Here is a 25,200-nt window from a genome sequence, read left to right on the forward strand (position 1 = left end):
TCTACTGCGACGACTGACATCTCTGAGTTCTCTAAGGTTGTGCTCAAAGGCCAGCTGCACCTCTCATGTTCCCTGTTAGGTGGTTTAGGTGCCTCCTTCTTACTGTGTTTTCTCCTATAACCCAATTCTAAGTGTCCAGCCCTTCAGATGTTGGCTAAAGACACATATGGGCTGTGACTCAGGCTTTAGAATTTCCCCAGGGACTAAGGCCCTCTAAATCTACCCTTGACTTGGTATTTAACTGCCAGATTTGCTTGTGGCTCCAACCACAAGCAGCAAAACATTGACACTTCAAGAACTGTTCACCAAAGAAACCAACTTAAAACTGTAAACCAGTGATGGGAACCAACATTTCCCACTGGTGCTGGTGGTCTGTCGAATCAGAGATGTCTATTGTTTTGTCAAGATCCAGACTTGGTTCATTAATACATCAGATGAGGGAAACTAAAGCTGCATAAATTGTCACTGATTGTGCTAGAGATACTGAAAACTTTTTTCCCCCTTCAATTAATTTGCTGAACTGAAAGTGAAACAGACCCATAGCAGGACGGATGAAAAGGCCCTCCTCAGCAAGCGTGGTGCTGAAAGTAATGCACACATCTCACCTGCTCTCTGCAACCCAGCACATCTGCAGTGCTGGGGTTAGAGACTTGGCCTTATTAACTCGTGCTTCTTAGGCTTTTGTAAAAAATGGACTTAACAACAGCTGCCTAGAGCCAGATGAAGAGGAGAAAGGCTATGTTATTAAAACCTAGAATGTAATACCATTTTAAAATTCATCAAAGAGATCAGAGCAAATTCTCCAGAGACTGGGGACTTAGTCATCCCAGGTTTCTCCAGCTCATTTAGATAATTGCCCTTGAAATAGCTGTTCTTTCTTTCTTTTTTCTCCCTTCCCTTCCCTTCCCTTCCCTTCCCTTCCCTTCCCTTCCCTTCCCTTCCCTTCCCTTCCCTTCCCTTCCCTTCCCTTCCCTTCCCTTCCCTTCCCTTCCCTTCCCTTCCCTTCCCTTCCCTTCCCTTCCCTTCCCTTCCCTTCCCTTCCCTTCCCTTCCCTTCCCTTCCCTTCCCTTCCCTTCCCTTCCCTTCCCTTCCCTTCCCTTCCCTTCCCTTCCCTTCCCTTCCCTTCCCTTCCCTTCCCTTCCCTTCCCTTCCCTTCCCTTCCCTTCCCTTCCCTTCCCTTCCCTTCCCTTCCCTTCCCTTCCCTTCCCTTCCCTCTTCCTCCTTCCCTCTCCCTCTCCCTCTCCCTCTCCCTCTCCCTCTCTAAGTATTCACAGAGCAGTCAGATCAGGTCCACAGCTGCAGAAGAGCAGAAGAAAACTCCAGATACCCACCATTCACATCTCTGCTTTCTATAATATGAGTCAACCCCATCTGAGTGCATTCAAAATACTCATCTACTGTCACTTGCAGAGATATTAGGAATTCATTAGCCAGTTTAACAAATTAATGCGCTGGTAATATTAATTTTTTTTAAGCATTTTATTAAATACCAGGAGCTGTTTAGAGAATATAATGCTATTTATTCCACATTTTTAACTACCTTCAAGGACTGGAGACTGTCATTCTCAATGCTTTCTCACCTTCTTGAAAACTGCATGATTTACTTCTGTCTTGGTATAAATTCATGCTGTTACCAAGACAGGCAGACCAAGTAGTTGTAACAGGTAGACCAAGTTACATGAGGTTGAACAGGAAATTGCTACAAATACAACAGAAAAAAGAGATTATTTTTTTCAGATTTTGGTACAAAAATAAAACTGACATTACAACATATAATTTTGCTGTGGGATTTTTGTGTAACTTCTATCAAACAAATTCTGAAAGACAGTACAACTTCCCATTAGATAGCCACTGGAAAATATGTCAGCATCCATGGCAGCGCACCGTCTTTTTTTGTGTTGTTTTCCATTGAAATATTGGGGGTTTTCTTAATTTGTTTTCTTCTTCCTAATGTCTCTTCTTGACTGTAGAACTAGAGGTACAGTCCTATACCTGCCTGTGGTAAGGTTCAGGCAGAAATAAAAAGGCCCTGCTGCACTGTCCTTAGGCATGCAGTATCTTTGGAGTAGGTGTTCACCTCTGGAATCAGCACCCTACTCTCTCTTTTAGTCAGTAGGATGAAAGAAGCAGTTTAGCATGTGATTCATCTGATTTTATAGACATCTGCTTTATTATCTCTGTTTTAAACTTCTACTTTTGTAAGATGAGGTGAGATGCAACCTACTTTCAGTTGTCTGTGTTGACCATATCATCAGTCACGATGAAAGCAGTCTGGAGTGAACAGCCGAGGCAAAGACACTTTGTCAGATACATCCCACTTTCACAGTCTAAAAGTTGAGTCAGAGCTCACTAAAGTGGAGGTAAAGAATCCCATTTACATGGACTGAGTTTGGGTTAAGTTGTAAAGGTTCTGTTCTGTCACTAACTTTTGAGGTTATCTCATTTTTCTATGTAGATAGGACATATGATTTCAAAGACATAAATATCCATGCTCATGGATCTGGGCATGACTCACTGTATGGGTAGATACAGACCTGAAGAGAATAGTTAGGAACATCTTTCTATGCCTATATTGAGGCTCCTATGTGCCTTGTATTTTGGGAGATTCTCTACAGACACTTTGATAGTTCTGCACTCTGCTGAAGGACAAGACGGCTAGAGGTTTTACCGAGCCAACATAAATTACATTTTCATAGGGCTGTTAAGTAGGAGAGTGGTACTGCTTGCTGCATGTCAAAGAGGAAGGAATGACAAACAAGGCACTGTGAAGGACAGAGCTGTATCAGGAAAAGTGGGGTTGTCACAAACTGGAGCCTGGCGGTCTTGTCTTCAGTCTGCTGTAGCCATCCTAGAAATATATATCAAATACATTAACTTCTGTGAGGTGTTCAGACACCAGGACAATGCATGACCTCACGAGTGCCTGACTAATCAATGAAGGCTGGAAGTAGGAGGTGTGGTGCTTGCTTTGCTTGAGTGCTGCCAACTCAGAGTAGAAAAGCAGCTGAAGGAATGTTCAAACGCACCCAACTTTTTTGTGTCGAAACAATTTGATCTTTAACACAGATGTACCAGGTTTAGTTTCTAATTTTAATAATGACTCCTTCCTAAAAACTCAGACAGCAAATGACTGATCTTGATTTTAGGCCACAATCAGTGGCTATTGAGAACAAGTGGGGGCACTGAAAAGAGGGCTTGATGTCATATTCACATTATATTATTAATCTATATATACCATGCAAAGGGTATTTTGCAAATCAACTTTGTACTGAGTAAATAATTAAGCAGTGACTAAGCATACAGGGAAGATGGGAAGCACTCTTGTGTGTTATTAGCCCCCCTGAGTTTTCAGAAGTGTATTATAACTCAAAATCTTGGACTGCGAATAGCAACCTTGTCATCAAATATTAAAAAATACCTTTGACAAGATCAGTGAAAGCCCTCCAGAGATGTGAAGCTGGGCAGCAGACACTCTGATTAGGTGCTGCCTCCACAAAATGAAAATTCTTCCCTGAGCCCAAGAAACAGCTGATGGATATAGTCAGAAGTGATAAAAAGGTCACTCTTAAGTGGATACAAGGAGATTTAACTCACAATACCACCATCCTGAAGCCCTTAGACAAATAATAAAAGACAGGCTCCAAAGACTAGAAAGTCATTCAGGCTAAATATTTACACAAATCTTTGTCATATATTTGAGTCTTAAAGAAAATTCACCTCTGAACGAGACAGCAGCAGATGACCACACAAGTACGCTTGAGCCCTCTGGCCCTCTCTAGGAATGTGCTCTAAGATCTTGTGGTTGGAAAAACTGTTCAATCTTAGAACTGTGTTTTGCATCATGAATTCCAAGCTACTGTTCTCTAGCACTTGTACAGCCCATCCATGATAATTTCATAATCGTATGACAATTATATCACATGAGACAGAGCACTAATTTCCATTCTAACAGTAATAACCATCTCCTAAAACTAGTTTCTTTTTTAATCAGTTGCTATTTCTAAAAGTACCACGAGAGAAAAGGTGTGAATTATTAAGTTGATTTTCCATACATATTCAAACATGAGGGTATTTCAAGATGAATAGAAGAAATCTCATACTTTACCAATATATTTAATAGTTTGGTGTAATGACCTGAGGATTAATACTTCTCAGCTTGACATCAATCCATGCAAAACACCAGAATTGTTAATTCCAGGTATTACTTGTAAAAATCAGAGAAAAGTAATGCAATTTATTACTATTTTCATTACTCATTGCATGCCATTCAGAATGGAATTAAGGAAAATATATTTTATTTCAATAAAGCTATCTTGATATTTTTTCAGGTTTTAAATTTTCCTGGGGAAAAGAAAAATCTATGATACTTATATATTACTACTTATATATTACTTATGAACTTTGGTAGCACTTGTGGCACTAAGCAAAATTTTGATTAAGAAATCAGAATTCTCCGAAGTCGTCACAGTAATGATTGAATAGATTAAAACCACAGCAACTGACATTCTTGGAAACCCTCATAAGTGGGGACTCATCATCAAGAGGATGTCACTTAGCCCTTCAGGATCACTTCTAGGCTCTGTGCTGGGTTAGTTTTCCATTATTATTTTCTTTCAGGATTCAGCTCATGTCTATAAGCATGCTAATATTTTGATCATATATTTTTAAGAAAACACTGAAAACACATACAGCTAATTCATGAGGTCTGGATGGAGCTTCTATTGCTTAGGACATACTAAAATCAAGTCTACAGACAAATATCCTCAGACTTGCTTCCCTGAAGTTTGTTAGACCACATCTTAATAGTGTTATCCAAATCATGGATTAGGGCAAAGCCAAAGAACATATGTTTGTCAGATCCTGTTTGGATGATACCAACGCAGACAGAAACAGAACAAGCAGATTTTGGCATGAAATGAAAAATATTTTTGTTAACCTCACAGTTGTTAAAGAACATGTCAGTTACCACTTGGACTGAGTAATTTAGTTCCATATTTTGCCCATGAAAGTGTCTTAATAACCTTTGCAAAATGTGATTTTGAAGACAATCTTTAAATTTGTAATACCTGCTTTTCAACAGAACATGGATAGAATAATGACTTGATTCACTGCTGTTCAAATAACCAGCTCATTTTTTTCATTTGTGGGAAATAAGATTTTTCTACCTGCTTCATTTTAAAGCTTTTTGGGATATAAAAGCTTTCTGCTCAGTCATTTGCTGAAAATTGCAGAATGAAGCAGTACCCTACAGCATTTCCAGATGAAGTAGTCTGTTTATACAGAAAGCACAAGAGCTATAATTACTACATGATCACATTTGTATATCAAGGTCAGATTTCTGTGATTCATGCTATTGTTTGGACATAAAGGGAGTTGATTTTCAGCATGGTGGTGCACAACTACTATTGTTGTTATATCAGTGACTGTAGAAACAATATTAACTTTTGCTTGTTTGAGTTTTTCTATTTAGGCTAACTCTAGTTCAGGCATATGAGAAAATTGGCTGGCTAGTATTTGCCCTAAAATAGTCATTAGACATGAAAAATGCAGATTTATATTATTGCTACTCAGGTTATATAGTCTATTATGAAAGAAAAAAAGTCCTCTAAAACAAAAAGCAAGATAAAGTAGGTCATTAAATGACTTACACATGAAATCACACAGAGTTTAAGCAATATCAAATTCAGGTAATTAAAGAATGTAAAAAAAAAAATCCTGATATTTTCCTCTCTGCAAAATCCCTGTGTAATGTTTTTTTATTATTATTGCCCAATATATTCATAATTTTATATTCTCTTCCTGAGAATCCATTAACTTTCCACAACATTTACCCTGTTCTAAAACCTTAAAAATATGAGGATTCAACTCATTATACTTATTAGTTAAGCATTAGGATTAGTCAAGCACTTAGGTTGTACCAATTAATTTAATGTAATTGTATGTATTTATAACTAGGCACAAGAACAAATGCTTTCCTCATCCAAGGACTCATAGAATCTGCTATTGTATTACTGTATTGTGTTGAGTTGTCACCCAGCTGCCATTAATGTCACCCTGTTCTCAGTTAGGCCCCCTCCTTACTTAAGCCCCCTAGACTTTCTCTTTTCAGGTGTAGGTGTTCCTGGGTGAAAGGCAATCATATTTCTCCAGTTTTCATTGTTCTCTATATGTTCTGGGCTTTTATATTTCATATTCACTCCCTGCTCCCACTCACATACTGTCATATATAAGGATTTTCCACAAATTTGGTAATGTTATCTCCACACTGCCAAGGACAGTCAGGGAGCATTGGTTTTGGGTTTTTTTGGGGGGTGCGAAGAAGAGTCAGAACACCATCTTGACACAGCCCAAATTCTACTACTGTCATTGGGTCAAGGGTTTGAGAAAAGTTGTATTTAGCCTCAAAAGATTCTTTACCCAGATAAATTACTCTAATGGGTGTATGGCTTGAGGAATTTGCCATCTGAATGGTGTCCTAATAAATTATTCAAGGTCATTGAGTTGGTGTTGAACTCACATGAGCACTTTCATCACTGGACCACCATTCATCTCTGTAGGAGAGCCACATACGTTTCCTTGTCAGTGTTGTTTCTCATCAATCAATGATGATAACTTCAACCAACTTGATTTCTTTATAAATGTTTTTCTGGATTTCTTTGATATTTAATTTATTTGTTGATTGCTATTCTATCAAGACGCCCCAAAATGAGTAGGAGACCTAGGAAGGGAATATAATCATTCTAAACCACGGAGATCTAACTGAAAATCCTCATTATGCCACTTACAGCAAATGAGCAATTAAATAATATTCAATAGCCTATTATAGCAGACATAAGAAATTCTGTGACTTTTTAGACTTACAGAAAATAGATTTCCATCCAGTTAAAATTTAGTTCAATGTCAATCATAGTTACTTGTAAACTTAGGTCAGCAACTGATTTAGAAAGTAATGAGCCATTATATATTTTTTATTTCTTGCTTTGATTTGAATAACATTTTTTTGCCTAAGGAGATGAATAGTATAATTCAAGGAAGAGGTGTGCTGTAAAATTAAAGAACCAGCAGACATGTCATCACGGGTTGAGTCACATCCAGGGTTGCCAGTGGCTATGGGTTTGTTGTAAGATGGTGGTACTCATTTGTCTGCCAGGAGAGGCCTTTCCCAATCCACAAAAACACAGCACAGTGCCAGGGCTGCCTTCATACAACTTTCCTGCATGTAACACAATATTGAAGCAGAATATTCTTGATTTGAGGCAGATACTCTTCCTCTTGCACAATTCAAATCAAGGGACACACCTCCTCCTTATGAGCAATGCTCGTAACCATTTCTCCTCCTGTGTTGCCAAGCTGGTGGCATACCTGGGAAAATCTCAGATCCTTTCCAGCCAGCATGTAAAAATCTGGAATCTGCTGGTAAAAAAGATGTTTAACCCTCTAAATAATAAAAGAGCTCTTGACAACATCACTTTAAAGTATCTTAAAGGCTCAGAAACAGAAGGGAAAAGAGAGATACTAACATTCCATCCAAAAACTTTTATGCCACAATTTTTAATTGAATCTCATATGTCTTGGAGACAGGGATTATTCTGTGTTATTTTTAATGTTAAGGGTTGGAAAACCTCCAGACCCACATGACATATCTGGAAACACAAAACAAACAGGACAAACCCCATAAACAAACTACAGCAGTCTCTGGGGAAATAGGTCAACAGGCGTAACGTTGCTTCTCTAAGACAGAAGGTTAAGAAAAAAAAAGTACTCATGGAGAAGGATTTGTGTTTTTCCTCATGGAATCAAGGAATAAAGTGATGCGCTCAAATGAAAATGGGCAGACTGGTTAATTCAAGGGTGAAACATGGGGATGGCTCTCTCCCACTCCCCTTCTGCCTGGGCCCCTCTGTTTGACCCTGATCTCATTCTCATGGCACCTCTCCCACGTGCAAGCTCACACTGTCCCCATCTCTCTCCCACAGGGCTTGCCCCAGTCTCCCTGCTTTACCATCTCATGGCAATGGCTTCTGTGTAATATTCTCCTTCCCAGCACCCATATCTAGTCTCAAGCCCCTGCCCATCTTTTTCTAGCTTGTCCCTTTGTTCCAAACATGAAGATCAGCCCAGAATGTCCCAAAGTGAAAAGTATTTGCCAGCCCTACCCACCTGCTCAGGGCTCTGCACCATGTTTAGCACCTTCCTTTCCCCACAGCAACACAAGCCTTAAACTAGAAAGAGTATGGAATATAATGGCAGAAAAACCTGATGAAAAACTGTGAGACCACTCGTCCATATCTTGCTATGACTGTCTCCCCACACCCTCCTGCCCTCTTCTACATGCAGGATTACTCCCCGTCAGAACACTTCTTGTTCCCAGTCTCTTTATCCTTCAGATCTTATCTCTGTCTTCCAAAAAAGATCAGTCTTGTGCATACACCTGACACTGAAATTTTCAGCTTGAATGGTTAGACTGAGGTTATATCAGAAAACAGGGTCTTCTGAAGTGTCAGACAACTTGGACAGTCAATGCTACCAGCACTGCACTCAGTGCACCTGACTGAGTAGTTGCCACATTGAGTTAGACAAAGAGTTTTCCCAGCCAGCTAAGTGAAGCTCTCCTCCAGCAATTTTTAACAAGGTGTTCTTTTTCAGGGAATTTCTAATGGATCTCTTTACCACTGTGAAACTCAAAATATCAAATGCAGCAATCAAAAAATGTAAGATAAATTTCCATCACTGAAGAATTAACACACATTGTTTCAAACTGACTGTTTAAAATAAGTGACTTTGTCAGTCCCATAGCTTTGGTCAGTTTTACTTACTTGATCTTTTCTCCTCATCTAGGTAGGTTTCTGGTTGTGACAGATGAGACATGAGATCTTCAGCATCCAGGCTTTCAAGTTTTTCTTCAAGAGATTCACTATGGAATCGGTAAGAAAGACAAAAGTCATAAATATAAATAACTAGTTTAAAGAGTAAAATGAAGACCAGATGTTTTATCAATTCTAATACCCGCCAGTGGGGTTTTTCTGCTTAATGCCACTTTAGACTTTACTACAGTGGGTGTTCCTCAGAAAAAGTCTAACCTATTGATTAGGTTTCAAGGATCAAAAATTCCAATAAATCAGTAAATCCTTACAAAGCATTGGTCACCTGAGCAATTATTGGAACAAACACCAAGATTTATTACATAGTTTGCTTTGCTTTCATAGATTTCAAAGCTGGATGAAAACTCCTTTCAACTGATGTTGTTTTAACTTTGAAAATAACAAATCTCTCAGATCAGCCTGAAAAATCTATGGCAAGACTTGTGTGGGGGCTTGAAAAGAGAAGGGATTCTCTTCTTTGCATGATGTAAAGTGCTGAATAACACACAGTTGTCTAAATATGCTTTTGTTTATTCAGTCTCTGGATGGTGAGTTCTCTTGTTCTAAAGTTTTCACTCTCTTTCACTGAACCACTAAAAGCTACATTTGGATTGCCTAACTTGAATCCCCTACAACAACAATACTGATGGTTAAGGCTGAAGTTTTCTTTGTACTGGACGCACAGGCTGGAGCTACCCTGGCACAGGTCACTGCTCCCTGTGTGACCACAGAGCAGTGTGGGACTTTCATCCCTTCCTCCTCCCTGAGGGAATCAGTTGACCATATTGCAGTCCTACTCCAGAGCAGCCAAGAGGGTGAATCACTGCTGCTGATCTTCTCAAAACTGGATAAATCCTTCTTTGGCGCATTTGCTTTGTCACATGGCTACACATATTTTTTCCTTTTTGAGTCCACAAGATCTTAAATAAGCACGAGTTCAGAAGTCAAACAGTCATATTTAAAAAAAATATAGAGCTATTAAGCTGGACATTCCTATTTGATTTTGAAATGGCACTTACATTTTTATTTCCTACTGCTCCTAGATTTCCTTGAAGGAATAAAATAAAACACAACCATCAAAAAGAAAATTGGTAGTGCTAACATCCCTGAAGTTAATGAAGCCAAATTTCTTACAGTTCTATGGCTTGACTGAAGCTCCTGAGGAGGTGCAAACCATCATTGAAACTTTTCCCATGACTGGGACACTTACAGGATCTTTACCCGACACAGATTAACTTGACAAAAACAAGGTGACAGTGAGCTTTTCCTATACATAAAGACAATAAATATTTTTTTCCCCTGCTTATTTTTATTTTCCTGCAAAAATTTTTGGAACTGAAGATTTTTTACATCTTTCCTGCTGCCCTTTCAGATTTTCTGAGATCAGCATTGCTTTAAAAAAAAAAATCCTTAGAGCAGAACAGAGGAGCAGATGGTCACCCTCTACAGTAGCCATGGAGCACCAGTTAACTTAGGAAGCTGCAAGCTCAAATTCAGTAGTTAAAAGTAGAAGCAAATGAGTAATCAGCAAAAGGAGCTGCTGTGATGGACCTCTCAACTAAAATTCTACACTGCTACTTTTAATTTAGCACCATTTGAACACTGGCCCAGCAGAAATTTGGTACATACAGCAAGACTAGTTTCCAAAAACTTCCATATGGTTATCTGTCATCCTGGGTTTTACCAGAACCCTACGACTTCAAACATCTACAAACATCTGCAAACCGTAACTTTAAATACGAGTAATTTTGCTTGAGCATAGAGGAGAAGTGCCACAAATTTTTAGATCTTATGTATTGTTAAACATTCTGATTTCCTTAATAAAACAAACAAATATGCAAACAAAATAATCACAGACAAAACCCAAAAGACATCGCTCCTGAATTGAAAATTTCTTATGCTACTTTAAAGTCTAGAGTCTGCCCAAGTGATGCATCCTTGAAAACAGTAGCTTATATAAGGGAAACACAGATGTGCTACGTTCAGTGGTTGCAAGGACCTTTTTTATAACATCCAACATCTGCAGATTTATTTCCAGCCTTTCTCTAATGAGATGCTATTTAGGAAATTATGAGAAATAATGTATGCTCAGACAACACTATAAGACAGCATTTAAACTTCAACTCAGTAGGCCCTAACACATTCACATCTGCAAACTGTGTCTTAGCAAAGCTTGTGTAAAGCACAGATGACTTCTGTTTATTATCATGTGGGTCTTAGTCCCTCTTCTTCCACAAAGTAATGCTAGTAAAACTATAATATAGAGGGAGAAGTCCCTCACAAACCCAGATCTTTCTGATTTATGTTTTCACAGCATTAACAACTAGCAGAAAGAAACCCTTTCCTTCACCTGCCATACCTTTTTGTCTGTTCAAAAAAGTGCTGAAAAAATTGTATAGACTGAGAGTCAAACAATGAGAAGAGTCCTCATCCCTCAGCTACGTTTTTAAACTCTTACAATAAAATATATCTTAAAAGTACTTAGTTCTGATACAGCAGTATTCAGCTGAAAAGGCCCAGTGTGCTTTCACCTAGAAAAATAAATGTAATTGTCTGCATTCCACAGATAGAGAAATGATGCACACAGCAATCAGTTGCCATGTCAGAGCCATGAGTGGCAGCTCAAGGATATGATCCCAGGTCTACAGAGCCTTTATTTCATTCTTCAGCTGTTTCCCAGGTTCATTTTAGTCTGAACCTTCCTTTTCACTGCAGGCAAAATGCTACATGTTGCCATCAGCATACATTTAGCAGCTTTGGTAGAACCAGAGATGTGCCTGGTAATGACACAGACATATCGTTTCCAGAGGGAAAGAGAAAATATTGAAATGTTTGCAATGTGGGTTGAGGCTTTATTTCATTCTCTTTTTATTTTGGAGAGCCTGCTATGCCAGCTGCCCTGCAACATGTTCATTTCTGCAGTATCACACTATGATTTTAGTCATTGCTATTTCTCATATTAAAAATAAAAAGAAAAAAAAGCATCCAGCTACTATGACTCCTTCTTTGGAAGGACTCTTATTTATCTCCTTTCAATCTGAGTATCCCTTAATGACTTACTGGCTTCATCTTTTCCTTTGCAATCCCCCTGGCATGGCCTGCTCTCATGCCAACGAGTCTGCAGTGCCCTTCCCAACATCCCTTCATAGATCTGCTCAGTGTCAGGAATGCAAGGATAACCGGGTTTCCCTGTGGTGTTCCTCAGCCTCACCAGGGCAGTGATGGTGGGTACTGCTGGAACACCACCTTCCTCAGGGTGGGCAGTCCTTGCCTGACCATCTCTGCGAGTAATAAACATTATTGTCACTTGGGCAAGCGTTAGTATCAAACTGTGAGTGGCTCCACTGACAGTTCTCTTATCCATCAGCACTTATAAGAGTTTGATATCTTTGGACTGTCCAAAAGCCAGTCCATATAGAAGAATATACTGCTGTGCTTTTATATTCTGTACATGTTGTGAGAGCTGTGTTTGAATCTGTTGTCTCCTGACACACAGAATCATAAAATATCCTGAGTTGCAAGGGACCTATGATGTCAGTTCCAGCCATTCCCTTGGGTCAGGTCTCTGGGCACCAGAAAGAAGAGATCAGTATCTGCCACTCCTCTTTGCCTTGTGAGGATGTTGGAGATCACAATGAGATCTCCCCTGACTCCTCCTCTCCAGGCTGAACAGCCCAAGTGACCTCAGCTGCTCCTTGTATGGCTTCCCCTCCACATCTTTCATATGCATTATTACACTTCTTATGAACCGAAGTAAGGTTTCTTAAATGAGCATCTCTAACAAAAAAAAATCTGTGAACTAGAAATGCCAAATTCAGTACACCTGTAACAAGAAAAGGAACCTGTCTGTCCTGAGCCTGCTGCCTCTTGCTGCAGGTGAGCATTTTGCTGTTTTCTCTTCAGAGAATGCAGAGGTGGCAGGGAACAGCCTGTTGCTTGTTGTTGTTACTGGGAGCCTGGGATGACTTTATGTGTTTGTCTGCTTGACACTTGATCTTGCATGACAAAACCAAAAAACAAAGGCAAAACTGAACCAGCAGATTAGTCAGCTTAATCTTGTGTAACTCAAAGCTGCAATTCATTTTCAGTGCTGTTATTTTCAGCTGTCCTTTGAGATGGTTATTTGAGCTTCCTTATCATTCAACCAAGCTACTTGTCCAAGACATTCAAGTAAATAAGATGCAAAATATATAATTCAGCAAAATATTTCAGATGTTTTGATTTAATAATTTTTTTAATTTTGTCCACATAGTGTTAAAACCACAAGATCTTAATGCTACTAAAATGTCACTTAAAATGAGAACACAATGGACTCTCTTTTTGCTATCATTTTAATATTGAAAGAATGCAAAAAGAACTTTCTGCTTAAGCCACTATTGTAAGTGCTAAAAGGTTTTTAAAATAACATGTAGTTTCTGAGACATTTCCCATCTCATTTTAAATACCAGATGAAGACAAATGCTGGGAGATGCCAATATTAAAATTGAAGTCAGCTGATTCTTATATTCTAAACAGTCACAGCAGCAGCAGCACAAATTTTTGACACAGTTCATGTACTTCATAAGCCACACTGGCAGATATTGTCTCTTAAAAAACACAGAATTTCAATAACCATGTTTGCTGGACCTAGATTTGGTCTTCTTCATGTTCAGCAGTGCAACATAGGCAAGAAGGTTTCTTTTACTTGAAAGTTACCTGACTATTCTGTCCCAGTAACACAATCATTTCAAAGGTTTGTTTGCAAATGTCAAAGCTAACAGCCTTCTTTCTCAAGCAGAAACACTGCAGTTCACCATGTAAGTTCCCTTAGAGCAAATTAGCACCAGTCACAATGTGTGATGTAGGCTTCAGTGTTTAAAATAGATTTTGCCTTTTCCTGTAAGTACATCATGCACTTATGTGATATTAAACGTGTAAACACACTGCAGGTTAAAATACATAGTTATTACATTTCGTACAAGGTTGTCAGCCGTCTGACTGTCCTCTGAGAGGACACAGCTCCTGGAGGTGAAACGCCTCCTGACTAAACATTTCCCGCTGAAGTACAAAGTGATGATGTTACTTGTCCTTACATAAATGGGGTGGTTTTGCTTAGCAAAACAAAACCATGAGAGTTCCATTAACAAAAAAAGTTTACCGAGTTTTAGCACATGAGATATTCCAAAATCAAAAGCATAACGAATCCTGCTGAGATTCTTGTTGATTTGAAGCTTCTTTTATCCTCTAAGCCCAGCATCCAACTCAAATGAGAAGAGCTGATATTCAGAAATATTTGTAGATATTCTAGTACTTATGGCCATAAATTTAAATAAGCCTTTCCCATTAATTTTGTCAGAATTATCTGAAAGTAAAACTATAAAAATGTAGGAACAGCAATTTACCATATAGATATTTTCTCAGGGAACTTCAAATCAGCTTTATCAGGTATCAAATCCATGGATATCTGATGTCATACAATAATCTCAATAAAGTGAGTTAGGATCAGGAGGAGGATGGGAAGTACTGCTGACTGTTGTGTTTAGCTCAAATGGATGAATCTAACACCAAACCACAAACATATTCAGGATAGTAGTGTAGTAGAAAAACATAGCCTAGGGATATTTTCCTGATGAATTTTAGCACACCACTACTTCTATTGCTATTTGCTGCTATGCTTGTGGCACTCTCCACATTTGTGGAGATGCTAAGGAGCATAAAAAGAACAACTATATTGTTTACTAAGAAAAGCATTTGCATTTCAATTATTTAATATTTTATTTTAGTATTTTATAAATACTACTGTCTATTATGTTATAAAATCACTACTTTCATCTGCAGTAATAGCCCAGATGGGAATCTTGCAAGTCAAGAAATGAGTGTAGTTGTAAACCTGTATTTGCAAAAAGGCATCATCAATGTTCATACTTGAGAATCAAAACCCCCTGAATTTGACGTGTGAGACCCTGCCATGACTACACCTGTACTAATCAAAAGGAGTCACTGCACAGAACCGATGTGTGCAGTGATTTCCTTCTCCAGGTAACAACTCACTTCACCTGCCACATTGAGAGGTTGCAAATTGCCCTGGAGGCAGCTTGTCTGAGCATGCTTGACAACACACTGGTGCACAGCCAGGGACTTGGGTCAAGCTTGTTTCCAAAAACCAAGCAGCAACCACACCTGAGTTTGCATCTGTGAGTTTGCTTCCTATGCAGCAGGGAAGCATGACCTCAGGGCAGTCCTGGGGCTGCTCTCTTCAGGCAGTATAATCACATCCCACAGGAGATTCACCACCAGCTTCAGCCCAGATGAGGTGTTGATACCCTGAAGAGCTGACTTTGCGTGACTGAAGCTAGACAGCCACAAGCACAGCAGGGCCACAAGCTCATCTCTCTGGCTCCTTATCTGTAGTGGAAAGATAATCTTGCTGTTCTCTACCTCAGTGCTTTGTAGTTCCAATAGTTAAGTGCATTGATGATGTGAAGAGCTATGCAAGTGCCATGTACTCTTCACCTCTGGTACATACTGGTCATGCTGCAGAGTTCACAGTGATGGCAACATCATCACCTGTTCACTCCTGCTCAGCTCCTGTGAGTGAACTGATGACCTCAATCTAAATACAAGCTTTCTAAAATACTGTAAAATGAAAAATACTATAATTGCTATTCAGTTTATTGCACAACACCTGTGTCTGTAGTTTGTCACTGCTCCTTAGCCTCTGCCTAAGCATGGCAACTATCAGCAGTACTGCAGAATTATTGTAAATTTGCTGTAATTAACTCTTCTGTTTGCAATCACAGTAAAAGCCAGGGAATCAAGTGGATTGGGTGGATTGAGTGGGATGGCAAGACAGCACAACTTCCTTGACTGCAATGCATCAGCAGTAAGGAATAAGTGATTTCCAGTGCTGCTTGCATGATCCTCACTGGCATTAGCTTGTCCAGGGTGGACAAGGAGATGTATTTCACTTCAGAATACCAAGGGGAGTGAGAAAACCTTCATTGGCAAACCTTCCATGAGAAAAAGGCCGTGGCACAGCCTCACCCAGGATCTAGCACAGACTAAGATAGCGTTACAGCATACACTGTGAAATATAACTTTCACACTCTGGTGATTATTCTTTGACATTTGTGAAGTGAAACAGTGATTTCAGTTAGTGACAATTTATAGAGAAGTGCATCTGACAAATTTAGAATTGAATCTCAGATACTGATTGCAATTCAAAACAGGAAACATGGTTAAATCTGAAATTCACTAAATGCTATTTGAAATACTTACATAATTTGACTAGTTTAAACATTAGCACATTTTTTACAGGCAGCTTGTATAATTTATTTTTATTAACATCACCTTAGTTAACTGATCATACTTCCAGTGAGTTTAAATGAAAATAATCCAAGTCTAAAGAGGTCATGCCTATAGGGCTATTTTCTCTACTAACATTTGAATAGGGGAAGGGGAAATGCTGCTTCTAAGCAGCAAAACAGAGCACTGTATTCTCTCTGGCAGAGCAAACAATTTCAGAACTGTCAAAAACAGACCAAGAGGCAATTACGATCTTCCTTTTTCATTTTTAGGCCTTGTGCCCTTATTTACCAGTATTCTTCTGTATTTATTCTATTTCTTATACATTTAATGTATCATTTTAGAAGACAACTTTTTTCCTGATGAGGAAACAAAAGCTCAGCTGCACTTACTGTCTGCTCTGCCTTCACTTCTGTCACTCTTCTGCTACCGTTTCCCTGGCCTGTCTATTCCTTTTATTATTTGAACATGCTTTTCAATTCTGTAGTTTAAATTTTCACAAAATAGTATAAAAGAAATTATGTATTTAACAGCATGTTCAGCTTCTGGGGGGACTTGTTTGAGATAGCAGATGAGGTTATTTTACAATCCAGAGATTAATGGTCAAGCTCAATAACTTCAGCCTGAAGAAGAAAAATTCAACCCTAACAGTGAGAGTTCCCAATTAATTAAACCAGTTTGTCCATCAGTGTGATGGATTTATCCTCCCTTGAAGTCTGACAGCGAGGGATCAGGAATCTTCCTAATGTGAACACTGTGGCTGACCTGCAGACCACCAGTCTGGCCCAGGAACAGCTGTGTGATAGCCCATGATTGATGTTCGGCAGGAAATTACAGGGGATGACCACAGAGACCCTGCTTGGCCCTTGGGCCATGTCCCTCACCCATCCAGCTTCCAAGCAGGCTAGGACAGAACAGCTCTTTTGAATGTTACTAACAGCTCTTCCCTGGCCCAACCCCCCAGCCAGTTCTTTACTCTTCTTTCCATACTGTTTTGATGCCACCAACCATTTTTATCTTCTTGGTCTCTCTTCCTCCTCCACTGCTTTTATGAACACCATCATCGATTTTCTTCCTGCCTCTCCCGTTGCTTCTCCAGTGCTTCATTTTTTTTTGCCCAGATCCATTTTTCAGTGCAACTCCCACACAGTTCTTTTCTTGGCTTCCTCCTCCTCTTGCCTACTCTACCTTTCAGAGTCTCATGACGTTTAACAATCATCTGTACGAGCTCAGAGCCTTTGTGCCAGAACGCTGGATCACGTGAAGCAGCACAGCAGCAATCACATGGCCATATGGAGGGCTTCTGCTAAGGCAGTGAAATCACAGAAACAAGTTCAGGCAGGACCATTGCTCAGGAGTACTGGTCATATTTTTGCTGACAGAACTGCATAGAAACAGTTTTTTATGGGTATACTCAAATCAGGTATCTCCTTTTTATCCGTATGCAATCGTTGCAGTTTTTAGCTGATGCCGTCAACTACTTTTGAATTGCACAGGCATTTTATTAGAATTACATACAAAAAAATGTTCAAGCCTAACTGCATTATAACGTGGTAGGTGCTTATACAGAGAACATAAAATCTTTTGAAATGGATACAGCCGTATAATATTGTTCATTCTCAGTTGTTCAGATTTGAGAATGTTTACCATTCCTGAATGTCCCAGCTTCTGTGGAAAGAATCCCAAATACAAGGAGGAGGAAATTACACAGTATGGCTAAACAAATCACATTGATGCAGCAGATGACCACAATTACTTGAGCCTCCTGAGACTTAGCCTTCTTTAGAAAGGAACATATGGGACCCCAAACCTAAGCTTTAAAAAAAAAAAAAAAAAAGGAAAGAAAAAAAAAAGATAAAAGTCATTAGAGCTGTCTGTCTGTCAGTTCCCTGAGTTACATGATGCAATAATGGATAAAGGACACGTTAACTACTCAGAAATAATGCTCGTGAGGGGACACAGGGCTGTAAGCCCGCGGTTCAGGGCTCGGGCCGGCGCTGCTGCTGAGACACCGCGCTGGGCTGTGCGACCCGGCCGCGCCAGCGCTCAGCTCTGCTCTGGAAAGGTTCAGGAACAGAACTAGTAACGCAAAATCGGCAGTAGCAACTTCAAGGACTTCTCTGAATCATAGCAAGACTTCTTAAAAATTAACTAAGTCTAAGGAGCGTAAAAATCTGCAGTCAAGACTGCCGAGAGGGATGGCTCCCTCGGCGGTGGCTGCACGAATCCTCGGCTGTACATCACCGGCGGATGGGGCTTCAGCCGGCTGTGACGGACCTGAGGGAAAAAAGCAGCACCCTCTGACTCGCCCGGGGGTTCCCTGGACCGGGAGCGAAGCCGCAGCCCGAGGCGGGCAGGGTCCCTCCCCGCTGCCAGAAGGCACGGGAAGCTCGTTCTCCCGCTTAGGACAGTACTGCAGCCCAGCACCCCCCGGCCTTATCAGCTTCCACCAAAAAGCCCTTTTTAACGATAAGAAAACGAAGCAGTGGCAGCCTCCCCCCCTTCAGAAACCGCGAGGGCGGGGGAGGGGCGCGGCGGCCGCGCCTGCGCGGAGCCGCTTCCTCGTAGTCGCGCGTAGCGGCGGCGGGCGGCGCGTGCCCGCCAGCGGTGCCCGTCAGCGCGGCCCCGCGGCCCCGCCGCGCCCGGCCCGGCCCCGCCTCCCCCGCCCGGGGGGCGCAGCCCGAGCCCGCACAAGTCAGTGCTCGACGCGGGCGGGAGCAGCGGCTGGGGCGGGGGGCGTGGGGGGTCGGCGCGGGTGGGGAAAGGGGCTGAGCCCGGCGCGGTCGCCGCTCCCCTCCCGCCGCCCTCCCCCAGCGCCGCGGCGGGGCCGGGCTGGGCTGCTCGGAGGCGGCTGCGGGAGCGCTCCCCACCGGCGGGGCCGAGCGAGGGGCGCCGTGCGGGGGCCTCTCCTCCTTCACCTCCTGCCCGGAGGAGGAGGGGGCGGCTGGGGAAAGGCTGGATGTAGCGGGCGAAGCCTCAGCCTCCCTCTGCGGCTCCGGTGCTTTGATGCTGCGGGTCTCTGCTGGCTGTTAACATCTTCCCTCTGCCCTTTTTTTTTTTCTTTCGTTTTATTATTTTCCCCCCCCACCTTTCCCCTCGGAACTGGGCTTCCCCTCTCTCCGGATCTGTGTGCCCGGCTTCTCCTGGGCTTTACCGGTGGGGCAGGATCATGCCGGACCAGATCACCGTGTCGGAGTTCATCGCCGAGACCACAGAGGATTACAACTCCCCGACCACCTCCAGCTTCACCACGCGCTTGCAGAACTGCAGGAACACGGTCACGCTGCTGGAAGAGGTAAATCGTCCACACCCAACACCCTATCCCCTGTTTTTTATCCTTTTTTCTCTTTTTTTTGTTCCTTTTTTTTTTTTTTTTTTTTTTTTTTAATGCCTTTGAGAGAGCATCAGGGACGGGGCAGCACCACCCGCCCTAATCCACCGGAGCCAGAGGCGTTGGTATGCATGTAATCTGGTCTTTTAATTGTGGGACTTTGCCCTTACGTTGAGCTAGTTAGTGAAAGCTTTCCTTCTCTGGCGTCTCAAAGATTACTGCGTAAAACAGTTGTCTGAACTTAAATGTTGCTGTGGTACTTCTTGGTGTTTTTTCAGTGTTGTCAGTTGTTACAGTAGAAAAAATGCGTGAATGTTGGGACTTTTAGAAAAAAGATGAAGGGTAAGTTTTTTTTGGGAGCGTTTGTATAGGTTTTCCCCAGCCACTCGGTACATCAAGTATTAGTGCAGAACTCTGACTGCAGAAATCTGCCAAGGGAGACTCAGTTTAAGAAATGAGGTAAGGATGAGGAGATGAACGTGGAGTGAGGGAAATAGTATGAAAACAGAATTGGTGGAAGGAGAGGAGCAAAATAATGCAGCAGAAGAGATTATACAGTCTCAGCACTTCAGCCTTGAAGCCTCAGTGCTAGGGTTTTTTCATGCTTGTTATGAGCGTCATTTAAATGTTCACCCTGATCTGCTGTCAAGAAATAGAAGCGTGAAAATGGGTAAACTTCCAGAGCTGGTTTCCAAGGAATATCAGTCTGCTGCTTCCTATTTGAGGTTTCAGAGTGATTTTCTATGGGCTAGGGTAGTGGTTATGAGGAAATGTCTTCCAAATGACTTTAAAACAAGACAGTGTACAGCTCTTCTTTTGCCCTGTTCTTGCTTGAAGGTACAAACATAATGATGTTGAAAGAAGACAGATTTTTGCTATAGTTGCATAGGTTGCAGTTAGTTGTTGTTTTGGATTATACACTTGGTTCATCAAGTATTTGTCGATACTTCAGGAGCCAGCACGTATCTAGGAGATGGATTTAATAGAGTCTTTCAGTTCTGCTGAATGTGTTGGCATGAGCAAAACATTTGGTATGCAAGGAAGAAGTATTAATTATTTAATTATGGTGTTTGCCTGATAGTCTTGGGTATGGAAATACAATTCCACAGGATTCAGATCAGCTAAAGTTTTAATAGAAAAACTATGTTCAAAATTGTAACAGTGCTATTAGATTAGTCAGTCTGCAACAACTAACTAGAGTGATTGTAACTGCACGTTTAAAATAATGTATCTTATTTTTATTATGCAACCTAGATTAACATTTGTAACTTTTCCATAATTGCAGTTGGTTTGGTTTTTCTTTTCTCTTGTAACTCAGCCCTGGCCGCTGATAGATTTGTCAAAAATCAACCTGTTAGGTTAGTGTTTGACAGAATTGCTGCCCCCTGGTCTTAACTATGTGGAATAGGTACAGCCATTGATATGCTTATTTGTACAGTTGACGGCATGCACCTAGAGTTAAGTAAAAATATGTATCTTGTCATCACTGGTGACTTACTTCTAGGGTAAGAATACAGTGTAATGCTTTCATGGTTTGGGAGATACATCAGTGCAGGCTGGATGTGATAGTGCCCATCCAAAGAGAACTAGAATACAGAAGATAAATACACAGTGTTCTTCACTATTTGTGTGGACTGTGTGTATTTTAGAAGTTTTTATGTCAGATTTGGCAGCAGTAAATCAGAGGAATAAAGAATGGTGGGTGCTGCTGGTGCTTGTGTTGCTCTTCTTTGAATTTCTTTTGTTTGTATAACTCTTTTATATGCCCTATTTAGGCTGATGGCAGTTTAAACTGGACTTGTTTTGCATTATTTTCATATTATCTGTAAATACAAAAAAAGCTTTATTTTGTTGGAAGCAAGATACAAGCAAGCTCTACTGTTACATGTGCAAGAAATCTGTAACTCTCCCAAAATTTATAGTTATTAATTTGCATGGGGAAATGCAGACAGTCAGGATGTGGCTAGCAAAAGGCTCCTTTGGAGTCTTTGTATGCAAGCTGCAATTACAATGAAGACACAGTTTTGCTGCTGCTGCTTTCAAGCTGGGTTGGCTTCTGTACACCTGCTTGCCTAAAACAGTGAGTTCTGCACAGGCTTGAAAATGCATGGTTGAAGTGGGTGTTCTGTAGCTCCTGCTTCTGTTGTTGATGTTGTGGATGACCTAAGAACTCCTCAAGCAGTTCCTGAGCTTCAGTGTTGAGCCTTCTGTGTTAAGGCAGAGGGGATCATTCCATCTCTACAGCTGTTTGATTTTTAACTGGATGTTGCATCTGGGCTGGAGCTCTCTGGGCTTTTGCAGACAGTGTCAGACTCCATGCTGTTACGGTGCTGCTGCCTGAAGTATCTTAGGTTGTTCTTTTACAGCTAATTTAATTCATCACAACCTGCACCTACCTCAGTGTTTATAAGCTAGTTTGTGGATTAACTAATTATTTTCTTTAAGCAGGGTTGCAAACTGGAACTATTTTCTGAACAGAAATGGAAGGGAAATTAAACAGATTGAACCAAAGTTAGCTCTATTTCCCAGCCTCTCAGTCCAGTGTAATTCCTGTTGTAGCTCAGATCAGTGGCTAGATCAGAAGCACCTTTTCATACAGAATGTGATGAAAAATAGTTTTGTGTGTGGATGCATTTGCCTAGTTCCCTGAAGTTCTTAAAAAATTGTGAACATACTGTTGCTGCATCACAACTAATGAGTTTTCTGAAATAATAAGAGGTGATGCACTCATTTGCTGATTTTCTCACTTGCTTGTCCATCAGTAGAGGAGCAATCTGTTCAGCCAGGTGAATTGTGACATATTTATCCCCTAGTTACAACTCTGTTCCTATTGTAATTAAAATAATTTTCCGAGGAGATTTTGGATCCAGTTAGATGTAATTTTGGAACGAGTTTCAACTGAAAAATCAGAGCAGACATGTTTACTGATTCTGATGAGTTTGCATTCAATAAGTTTTCAGTGGAAGGCCCAACAAAACACAAAGGCATACCTCACAAAATGAGAACCATGGAAGTGCTCCTCCAAAGGACTTCTCCGTTCTCAACTTATTAAAAAAACAAAAGACAAAACAAAAAAAAATCCTCCACCCAAACTTTATTTAAATCTGTCATACTTTTTTCAAAGACAGTAGTAAGAACATGCTACTGTATAGCAGTTTATTGAATAGGAAGGTTTCATGCTACATTATTTAAAACTACTGAAATTTAGGAAGACTTGCAAGTTGTTTTGTTTTTTTTTTCTTTTTAAGAGACTGAGCTTAGGTTTTTGTCATCCAGTCACAGCAGATTAGGAAAAAACAAAAAAGACCCTGCCATATTTCAAGCCAGGCTTTGGCATCTTTAACAGTAATTACCAAAAGCTGAAAGATTGTTTTATAATATTTTTTAGAACATGAGTGTTATGCAATTGCCTCAATTAAACACACATTTTAAAGTTCATTCTATTGCTAAAATCATAGGGCTTTTTCTCAAATTCACAGAGGGAGAAACAACCATTATATTTTACTGTAGGTCTAGTTTGAGAGAATTTGCAATCTGTACTCCTTTCTGTTGATTTCTTCAGGCTCTGGGAAGACCTTAGAGCAGCCTCCCAGAGCCTAAAGGTGGTTACTAGAGAGTTGGAGAGAGACATTCTACAAGGGCATGGAGTTTCAGGGCAAAGGGGAATGGCTTTAAACTGAATTTAGATATAGGGAAGAAATTCCTTGCTGTGAGAGTGGTGAGACACTGAAGAGGCTGCTCAGAGAAGCTGTGGATGCCCCATCCCTGGCAGTGTTCAAGGCCAGTGTGGATGGGACCTTCAGCAACCTGGTCTAGTGGAAGATGTCCCTGCCCATTGCAGAGGCTGGAACTAGATGCTCTTTAAGGTCTTTTCCAGCCCAAACCATTATATGAATCTATAGTGATCATATGAAGAGAGAATTTTTGCATATGTAAATGGCTGGTTAATTACTTTTTTAAAGAAAAAAGGCTAAATGGTAAGTACAGACAGATTACTGTTATAGTCTCTTCAAATACAGCTTCTGCTATGTTCTGAACAGACATGCTTTTATATCCACAGAAGCTCCATGATTTGTATTACTCAAATAGATTTTGAAAAGTTGATTTTAATCACTGAGTTAATATTACTTTGTGAGCTAGTTGGAATTTTTAGAGAATGATGACATCTGCTCTGAGAATAAGTAGTGCACATGTGGGATCACCACAAGACTGTCTTGATTATCATTCTGCTGTGTCCCAGCTCCAGCTGAAAGGACATCTTTGCACTCAAGGGATAGCTCAGTTATCATGACCAGGCAGTTCTGAGTGTTTCTCCTAAAGTAGCAGATGTTGTGCAGCACTGTATGGAGACAGAGGTTAAGTTTAAATATTTAAATTCTCTTTAGTCAGGCTGGTAGATATGAAGGGACAGCTAGAAGCTGATGGTAAAATAAAAAATAGCTTCAGTTGTATCCGATGCTGATTTTGGAGTTTAATGCCTATTTTACTGTTGTACTTCTGTAATACTTGAACATGTTTAATGACTAATGTTATTTCTTTCTTTCTTTTGCACTTGAGTGAGAAGTTGAAAACTCAAAATGTGCTTTCTGACAATTAGATTGGCTGCAGATATGTTGTGTTTTGCTTTCAGGATTTTTTTGTTGTTTTTATTCTGTTTGTTTGGGTTTTTGTTATGTTTTGTTTTTTAATTTTAAAAAAACGCCAAAACCAATACTATTCCTGCAATGATTGTTGCTCATTTTGTTTCTTGCTGTGCTGATCTGCCTGAGCACAGCAGTCTGTCAGTCCAGGCTGGTCTTACAACAGATGTGTGCACATACATCTCAGTAAAAGAGTGACTGTCTGGCTCCTGCTCAGCCTCATACACGTTCTGTTGTTCACAGTGCAAGTCTGGTGTCATTTGACATAGCTTGAAAGGAGAAGATTTCTCATGTTCTTCTTCATAGCATGGATACATCTCTAAGATTAAAGATGGGAAAGTATGAGGATGTTACTTTTTTTATTTGGCCTTTTTTTAAAAAAAAAAATCTTTCAAAATGTGTTATGTATGAATCATTTTCACAGTTTCCCATATGTAGCTTTTCTTTGGGCTTCAGTTTATGCATATATTTCTTATTCTACTGTGAGGAAGGCTTTTTGGTATGAGGGTGAGGGGACAGGATTTTTCCTCCTTATAATTTTGCTGAAATTTATGTAGCACTGAAACTGCTATAACATCAGATCATCTGTAATGATTTCATACACTTCTCTGCCAGAAGATCATTTTTCAGTGACAATGAACTCTATCAAGGGAGGCAGGTGAAACCATGCACGAGAAAAGGAGTATTTCCATTCTGAACCAATTTTTGTTGGTATTATGCACAGAGTTTGTTTTTTAGCCTGGACTGTGATAATGGGCAATATCTACTTTGTGTGTGTGTCAAGAGAAAGAAATAATAGAAAAATTTCTATCACCTAATTTTTTTGAAGCATCACTTCTATATAATTGCAACAAATAAATTGTAACATTCTATTCTTTGTATTTCTTTTTTATTAGAATATGTTTTTATTTTTAGGACATGAATCCAGGCAACTCCAGCAGCACTAGACTTAAACCCAGCTTTTCCTAATCTTGCAAACTATTACTTATGGCAGTTAAAAGCAGTCTTGCATCATAGAGAGCTTTGTACTTCAGAACTATTTTCTTTATGTAACAGACAATGAGTAATCTTCAGTTTTTGAAGA

At 40.3% G+C, this 25,200-nt stretch overlaps 1 protein-coding gene and 1 long non-coding RNA gene across 5 annotated transcripts in view; one reads left to right on the forward strand and one right to left on the reverse strand.

Moving 5' to 3' along the window:
* The window catches only part of ASAP1 (ArfGAP with SH3 domain, ankyrin repeat and PH domain 1), a 142,595-nt gene that overhangs the window by 10,127 nt on the left and 107,268 nt on the right, over positions 1-25,200 (forward strand). For 2 of the 4 annotated variants that reach the window (XM_086879090.1, XM_086879104.1), the window contains exons 2-3: positions 8,839-8,925; positions 19,311-19,440. In XM_086879090.1, coding sequence (XP_086735216.1) covers positions 8,867-8,925; positions 19,311-19,440 — 189 coding nt within the window. In that variant the 5' untranslated portion in view covers positions 8,839-8,866. Of the gene's footprint in view, positions 1-8,838; positions 8,926-18,743; positions 18,840-19,310; positions 19,441-25,200 lie in introns of those variants that run through there. The other 2 variants (XM_086879099.1, XM_086879109.1) reach the window with 1 other exon arrangement.
* Positions 1,530-18,715, reverse strand: LOC111925136 (uncharacterized). The gene is made up of 4 exons (XR_015283852.1): positions 16,538-18,715; positions 12,685-12,856; positions 8,817-8,914; positions 1,530-1,699 (listed from the first exon to the last, which is right to left on the reverse strand). It is a non-coding gene; the product is annotated as an uncharacterized LOC111925136 (long non-coding RNA).

Source organism: Cyanistes caeruleus, chromosome 1 (assembly GCF_971803275.1).
Source record: "Cyanistes caeruleus chromosome 1, bCyaCae1.hap1.1, whole genome shotgun sequence".
Taxonomy (NCBI): domain Eukaryota; kingdom Metazoa; phylum Chordata; class Aves; order Passeriformes; family Paridae; genus Cyanistes; species Cyanistes caeruleus.